Source organism: Ursus arctos, unplaced genomic scaffold (assembly GCF_023065955.2).
Source record: "Ursus arctos isolate Adak ecotype North America unplaced genomic scaffold, UrsArc2.0 scaffold_24, whole genome shotgun sequence".
Classification (NCBI taxonomy): Eukaryota; Metazoa; Chordata; class Mammalia; order Carnivora; family Ursidae; genus Ursus; species Ursus arctos.
The window spans coordinates 24,427,025-24,434,573 of NW_026622919.1; the positions used below are offsets into that span (position 1 = coordinate 24,427,025).

Here is a 7,549-nt window from a genome sequence, read left to right on the forward strand (position 1 = left end):
CACCCTTGCACCTCTCTTTGATCTGTCTTAGCCTGGCCATCCCCCAGTGCCTTCTCTTACTCTTCTAAGCCCCCTTCTTTGTCTGTTCTTGGTCTTCTCTTACCCTCCAATTCTAAGACTGATGCCTTCACTCTGAGCCTTGATAATGGGAGCAAATATGTGTATGCAAATACGTGTGTGCCAGTCGGGTTGCATACTCAAGGGAGAAAAGGTGCGTAGGTGGGCGTGCTGGGGAATCTCTGGGGACTGGCGGGTTTGGGGATGTAACTGTCTCTCCCACTAACATGAAACAACTTAGATGTGCGTGGACAGTAATCACTCAGAGGGTGGATACACACGCCTAAGTGCTTATATGCTTGGATTTCCGGCATTTTTGAGTGTGTACATGGCAGTTTGACTTGTTATAGTCGTGGGTCTGTGTAAGAGACAAGTATCGTGCTTTTTTCAGGGATCGTGCTATTTATCTTTGGGTATATGGATGTGCTTTACATCACAGCCCATATACTCCGTATTTGCAGATCCCTTAGTGGACCTCTCTGTTCCTGGAGGGATGCTAATGGAAATATCAGCGTAGACCCCTGTGTTTGTATATATGTTGTATTTGAATGGGGCCTGGGCGTAGTTGTCTACCTGGGGCCACAGATAACTCACATACGTGGAACCTGCCCGTCAAGGTCTCGGGTACTAAAGTTTAGAGGCAGGTACTGTACAGACTGGAAAACGCGGCCACCAGGACAGGCCCGCCGTGTTTCCTGCGCCCTTGGAATAGTCATCAAACCGGACTCGCCTCCTACTCGGCGGATTTTGTCCCGGTTCGTGCAAGACTTCAGCCTCACACGGCGCCAGGAAAGGCGGGGTGCCGCACCGACAAAGCCAGGACGGCGGATCCCTCCAGCGGCCTCGGGGGGCCTGTGGGAGCCTCCGTGTCGCAAGCGCACCGGGGCCCCTGCCGGAAGCGGAAGCCCGGACGGGGGTGGGGGTGCGGTGAGGCGCAGTCGCGGCGGTCGCGGCGTGTCAGGCCCAGGGCGCCCCGCGGGGGCGTGTGCGCCGCGCGCGTGCGGGGCAGGCTGGCCGCGGGGCTGTACCTCCCCCGACCCGGCGTCTGTTTACCAACAAACTGCCGGCGCTCGGCAGCGACGCATTCCGACTAGCTGAATAAGCACCGCGCTGGCGATCTGGTCTCGAATCCCCTGCGGGTCGGTGGCAGCGGGATCAGAACGGCGGTGCAGGTCCCCGAGCGCTGGAGAGCGCGCCTCCGCCACGGCCCTGCTCCCTTCGCCCTGGGCCGGCCCGGCCCCGCCAGCTCCCTCGCGTTTCTGCCGTTGAGACCGAGGTTCCCAGACTGCCCCAGTCGCCACGACACCGCAGCAGCCCTCTCGGAGAGCCCCCGAGGTAGCTGGGCCTGGAGCGCGCGCACCGCCCCTCCGATCTCTCAGTTCTGAATTTCCCTACGGCGGGCTGCCCCGGGGGGCGGGCCCCGGCTCCAGCCTCGGTGAGGTCACCGCGTGCGGCAGCCAATCCGCGGTGTCTAAGTGGGCGGTGCCCCCGTCGGGTCCCGGGAACCGAACCCAAGAGCGAGACGAGGGGGGCCCCATGGATTTAGGGGGGAGGGGAAAAGCCATGGGGGGCACCCCTTCGGAACCCCTTTCCCAGGCGCGCGTTCTCCGCTGGAAGAGGCAAAGAGAGACACGTTCCCGGGAATCTTAAGTGTGCGGGAGGCTGGCTGGGGGGCTCATCCGGTCCCAACGCCCGAGGCTCGGAAAAAAGAGAGTTGGCGGAGGGAGCGGACTACGTGCCGGGCCATGGCCTAGGCCCTTCGGCCCCGGCCCCGGCCGCAATGACCTCTTTGCCCTGCCCCCTTCCTGGCCGGGACGCCTCCAAAGCCATCTTCCCGGACATCGCCCCTGTCCCATCGGTAGTCGCTACCTACCCGCTTGGCCTGTCCCCCGCAACCGCAGTCGCCTCCGATCTGCCCTACTCTGGGCCTTATGGCCACCTCCTGTCCTACTCCTACACTGCGCCGGCGACCCCGGGAGACTCCTACCTGCCCTGCCAGCAACCGGCGGCGCCCTCTCAGCCGGAGCCTAAGGCAGGTAAGTCCGGCCGCCGCGGCTCTTCCCACCTCTGGGGTCCTGATCCTGTGCGTCCCTAAACTTCGCCCTCGCCTGGTCGGGCGCAGCTAGCGGGATTCAGACCTTACTCAGATTCCACGGGATCTGGGGGTGGGGGGAGGGCGAAGGGATGGGGCGGGAGACAGGGGGGAGGGGCGGGGGCGAGTTGATCTAGGTCTCCTTTCAAGAACGACCTGGTTTCGATTTGCAGTTGTGTGAAGCCGGGCGGCGGGGCTCCCTACCCCACCCCCTGGAGCAGCGGGGTTGTGTGTACCTACGTGTAACGGAAAACTGAAACAATCCAGATGTGGGTGTGGGTGCCTAGCCCCTGCCCCAGGATTCTTTCCGTCGTGCACTCCTTCCCTTCCCCAAGTCGCCTCTCGGCGTTTGTCTTGTCTCAGAAAGCAGCGTTCAAGCCAAAGCCAGACAAATAGAAGTCAGGTCCCAGCTGGAGGGCAGTGGAAGTGGGGGCTGATTCGGCTGTACCTCTCTCCCTTGGCCGGTGCCTGAATGTGCCTGATAGAGACTGGAAGCTGGCCTGGCAGAATCTGGGGCTAGGACCCCACCACTCATTTTTCTAAGAATGTAGCCACAGGTGGGTCAGGCAGTCTCTAGTTGTAGATCCCGGCGACCTCAGCCTTGCTGCTGAGGGAGCAGGCCGTCTGGGGCATCTCCACCCGTTGCCTTTGTGGGGAACGGGTTAGGCCCCAGTTCCCGTTGTCTGGAGCAACTTGGAGCCCCTGAGAAAGTGCCTCCTGGAAGGCCTCAAAGAGGCCAAGGAGCTAGCCTGTCTTCCTGATCCTGGGCCTGCTATGGGCACAACGCTTGTAACACTAGACATACCCATCTGTACTAGCTACAGATTAGAGCTCAGTCCCCTGCCCTCCCTGCTCCCCCCTAATTGCCCCCACAATTGTCAGCACAGTCTCCTCCAAGGATGCACATCCCCTGGGTGGCTTTGCTGGAGTCGGCCTGGATCAAGACATCTCTCTCCCTTACTCCAACATAGGAGCTCAGAAACCATCAGAGCCAGAAGAGACCCTAAAGATCTGGGAGCTCAACCTCCTTGATGTACAGATGGGCAAACTGAGGCCCAAAGAAAGGGTGTGTGTGCCTGTTTTCCAGGCACTTGGCTCTTGCAAATTGACTTTCACTGCATGAGGCCAGAAAAGAGGATTTCAGGGAAATCTCCTCAGAGCCCCCAAAGTTAACTGCCTTCCGTGCCAGAACTGGGGCTGCCTCTCCCAGGCTGCTGGGTCTGTCCCTGCTGGAGGGGGAGCAGTTGGGAGAGGAGGTTTGTGTGTTTGCCTGGCTTTGGTTTTTTTATACAAATGATCTAGTTTCTACAAACGAATCCCTTGGACTCTTCCCTTTGGTACATGGCACACTTGGGTGTATTGTGTGTAGTGGGGGTGGGAATAAGATAGCCTTGTCCTTTACAGAATTGTTTATAGGGTTGGTATTTTCATTCCTGCCCTCCACACTCCTAGCCTTCCCTCTGCTTGGTCGAAGGATGAGAGAGTGCAGAATTCCTTTTCTTTACAGAATTTTCCCGGATCCAACGAAAACCATGCCCGTGTTTAGTCTAGATGGTAGCATTTTCTCCTGAAACTGGTGGATTTGCCCGTTCTAGATTGAATGATTGGGGTATGAGAGAGGGCTTGAGTCCTTTTGCCCCCACTCCATGTCCGCTCCAGCTTCAGGGAGAGGTTTGGCTCCAAGGGAGCTGCGCACCACCCCGCGGAGCGGGCGGGTGCGGCGCCGGCGCCTCGAGGGAGGCCCTTGGGCTCCTTGATCGCGACCTGGGCAGATCCAGTCGCGACTTGCCGCAACTGGTGTGGAGAAAGGCAGCTGTCGGGGAAGGAACTTGAAGGGGGCGTCCGCCGGGAGAGCTAGGGCGCCGAGGGCTGGGGGAGTTCAGTAGCCGAGGCTGCCTCCCAGGCGCTGAGCCCCTGCGCTAGCCGCGCGCTCCACGCAGCGAGAGAGGCGTGGGGGGAGGGGGTCGGTCTCTGGGCGGCCAGCCTGGGGCTGCAAGCGGTAGGGTCGAAGCAGGGGAGGCCGGACGGGCGCGGGCGGGAGCGGAAACCCAACGGTTTTTCTGGGAATTGGCCGAGGCGGGGGTCGAGGCGGGTGGATCTGAGAAGCCAGCAGCGCCCGGGGCCACGGGGTAGGGACGCGGGGGAGGTGAAGGCAATCGGCCACCGCGGCCGGCCCAGGACGGGGAACCACACGTCTGGGGGAGCAGAACCGGAGGGAGGGGCGCGGTGAGGGTGCGGGACGCCAGTGGACACCAGCTGGGTCTGGGCACCGGAGCCACGAGCTCTCTCGGCTGGGGCAGCCCGGCAGACCCGCTTGGAAAGCTGCAAACGTGGCCCTAAGCCCGGGGGCATTTCGGCCACTTGGTCCTCCCAGCCCTATCGCCCGAATGGAATGGTTCCGGGGTGCCCTCACCGATTGGCGCAGGTTGAAGCTGCTCGGACGGGAAGAGGAGGACCCCTCGCCCCGCACCCCCCGCATTCTAGGGCCACTGTTACCCCGCCGAGATTCCTAGAGTGGCTGGGCCTGGGGGCAGGAGGTGACCAGACCTCGCGGGGCAGCACGGCAGCGCGATCCTGGAGCGGCCCCAAGGGCCTGCGCTGCCCTCCGCTGCGTGCTTTCCGAACTCCGGCCACCATCCTCGCGAGCCGTAAATCCTTTTGTGAGTGAGGCGCGGCGCAGGAGGCTGCTGCCTCAGTCCCATCGGGCTTCTGGGGTCCCAGAAAGCCGTCTGCCCCAGCCAGCCCGCATGGGGGAGGGGAGAGCTGGTCACTTTTCCTACAGGGTGCGCCCCGGGACAGGGGTTGCGCCTTGCAATAGGGGATGGCAAACCCTGGAGGCCCTTTCCATACTCGGATGCTGGGGGTAGGGGGGCGGGTGCTCATCCTGGCCTTCAAGGCCGCCTGGCCGGGCCCCTCTGACCCACCCCTCCTCTGGCAGCGGGGAGGCTGCCACGCAAACACGGTCTCCGTCGTTCCCTCCGCCAGGAATACCCTGCCCCCGTCAGCTCTAGGCCTCAGCCCGGCCCTCGACCGAGCCTTTCGGCCCCGCCCCACCCCAAGCTGGCGCCACAGCACCCGCCTGAACTCTGACCTCCCGCCCCTGGCGCCACCTGTACCCTCGCTCTGGCCCTTGGCGCTCTCTTCCTAAGGTCACAGGACCCGCAAGAGTAGGAGCTCCCTGAGGGCAAGAACCATTTCTTGTTCCACCTGGCGCCCGGGGGGCGTGGGGCCGGAAGGGGGCGTGGAGCGGAAGGTGGGGGAGGGCCGAGCAGGGCACCTGCCCTTCCGGCTCCTGGGAGGCCTACATGCAAACGAGATGCAAATGAGCTCCTGAAGCCGCGCGGCCGACCCTCTCACCTTTCCGCACACCCCGCCTTGTGCTTGCCTCTCAGACTCGGAGAAGCCGCCGCTGTCCCCGGAGCCCTCGGAGCAGCGCCCGCAGGCCCCGACCAAGAAGCTCCGCAAGCCGAGGACCATCTACTCGAGTCTGCAGCTGCAGCACCTGAACCAGCGTTTCCAGCACACGCAGTACCTGGCGCTGCCCGAGAGGGCCCAGCTGGCCGCGCAGCTCGGCCTCACCCAGACCCAGGTGAGGCCGGGCCTGTCCTTCCTGCAGCGAGCCTTCCTCGGAGGTGTTCTCTGCGAACGCACTCCCCTCCCCGGGGGGGATGCCGCAGGAGTCCCCTAGAGCCCTGTTGCCGCAGTTCTCTAGGGCGTGTTAAGAGCCGGCCCTCGGTTAAGGGTTGGGGGACTGTGTCAAAAGGTGTGTTTGAGCGGGGAGGCGCCGATGCAGGTAGAAGAGGGCACCCAGACCTGGAGAACTGGCTACTAGCTCAGGGGCGGGACCTCCGGCAACTTCAGGGACTCTGGAGGACTGCAGCGTGTCCCCAGCCTCTGCTCCACTCCCAGGACTGCACCGTTGAGTCCCCTTCCCTGGCTCACCACCTTCCCCCCACACACTCCTCATCTTCTCCTCTTTCCCTTCTTCTCTCCCAAGGTAAAGATCTGGTTTCAGAACAAACGCTCCAAATACAAGAAGCTCCTGAAGCAGAGCTCTGGAGGACAGGAAGGGGACTTCCCTGGGAGACCCCTCTCCTTGTCTCCCTGCTCCCCGCCCCTTCCATCCCTCTGGGATCTGCCCAAGGCAGGGGCCCTGCCCACCGGTGGCTACGGCAACAGCTTTGGAGCCTGGTATCAGCATCACTCCCCAGATGTCCTGGCTCCATCTCAGATGATGTGAGACCTGGGAAGGGTGGGTCGGGCCCCCATCGTCCACAAAGCCCAGGACGCAGCTCACCTGCACCCCTTCTGGTCCCGGAGGAAACCAGCTCCAGATGGGGTTTCTCAAGTGGACAAGGAGTTAGAGGAGAACAAGCATGGGGTGGAGTCCTGTCTCCCTTGCTCTGTAACCCAAACAGCCTAATCAAGGACTTTGGTCTTCGCCACCGCCCCCCACCACGACCATGGACAGAGGCTCTGGAGGGAGAGTCATTGGCTGAAGTTCAGACTCCTCCCAGGACCCCTAGTCTTCCCAGCCTTTCCCTGGACTGCAGTCTACCACAGCCTGGAGGCAAAACCAAGAAACACTCGAGTATTTTTTCCTCTCTGTGTGCCTTGGGCCTTGCCCAGCCCTGTTATGAGCAAAAGCGGAAGTGAAGTGGGCATCCCAAGTCTTCACGATGAGCGCCATGACGTGCTCACCGATTTTTCTGGAGGTTGGCCCGTTGCCCCGTGACTGACACACCTCCGCACCATCTTGTGAGGTAGAAGAGATGCCGAAAATGTGGAGTTTGTGGACCTGTGGGCAATTCATGCTCTTCTCCTAAAAAAGCCTTGTTCTTCCCGCGTCTGTTCAGTTGTGATAGATAACACATCCAATGATCCTTATAATTCAACGGGTATTTATTAAGAGTCTATCTCTCCTTTCCCACCCGTAATACCCAACATCCCCACAGGCACACCCTCTTGGGAACCCGTAGGGTAACATTTTGGGGAGAATAGGGGGCAAACGGACTCTCTGGATGAGTGTAAGTAGAGACACCCCCAAATACAGAGGGCGGGCTGGCAGTTCAGCTCCTCACAGCCATCTCTGTCCAAAGGAACTGTTCCTACTTATAACCCACCTAGCGTCCCCCACACCTGGAGCTTTCGGAGATTAAATCTGTACAGAAGCCTGGGCCCTGGCTGTGCGTCTGTTTGTTTCCTGACTTCTAGGGCTGGGGGTTGGGTGCTCATATCTATCTCTCTCTCTATCTCTCTCTCTCTCGTCTCCCATCGGACTCTTCAGGCACTGAGCTAGAGGCTTGGATACCAGTTGTGCCTCTACCACTAACTAGCTCCGAAGGGGTAGCTCTGGAATGTTCGAATGACCATTTTCATACGCTCCAGCGCGAAACCGGA

At 61.1% G+C, this 7,549-nt stretch overlaps 1 protein-coding gene across 1 annotated transcript; it reads left to right on the forward strand.

Moving 5' to 3' along the window:
- The first annotated feature begins 1,620 nt into the window (after window positions 1-1,620).
- Window positions 1,621-7,326, forward strand: DLX4 (distal-less homeobox 4). The gene is made up of 3 exons (XM_057318103.1): window positions 1,621-2,093; window positions 5,542-5,738; window positions 6,147-7,326. The coding sequence occupies exons 1-3, from the start codon at window positions 1,838-1,840 to the stop codon at window positions 6,387-6,389; spliced, it is 696 nt and encodes a 231-aa protein (XP_057174086.1). The 5' UTR covers window positions 1,621-1,837; the 3' UTR covers window positions 6,390-7,326.
- The last annotated feature ends 223 nt before the right edge of the window (window positions 7,327-7,549 follow it).

Bases quoted from the DNA above. Each gene is read 5' to 3' on its own strand.
- DLX4 (XM_057318103.1), top strand. From the start codon at position 1,838: ATGACCTCTTTGCCCTGCCCCCTTCCTGGCCGGGACGCCTCCAAAGCC. The intron at 2,094-5,541 runs GTAAGTCCGGCC...CTTGCCTCTCAG, and splicing joins TCAGCCGGAGCCTAAGGCAG to ACTCGGAGAAGCCGCCGCTG. The intron at 5,739-6,146 runs GTGAGGCCGGGC...TTCTCTCCCAAG, and splicing joins TCGGCCTCACCCAGACCCAG to GTAAAGATCTGGTTTCAGAA.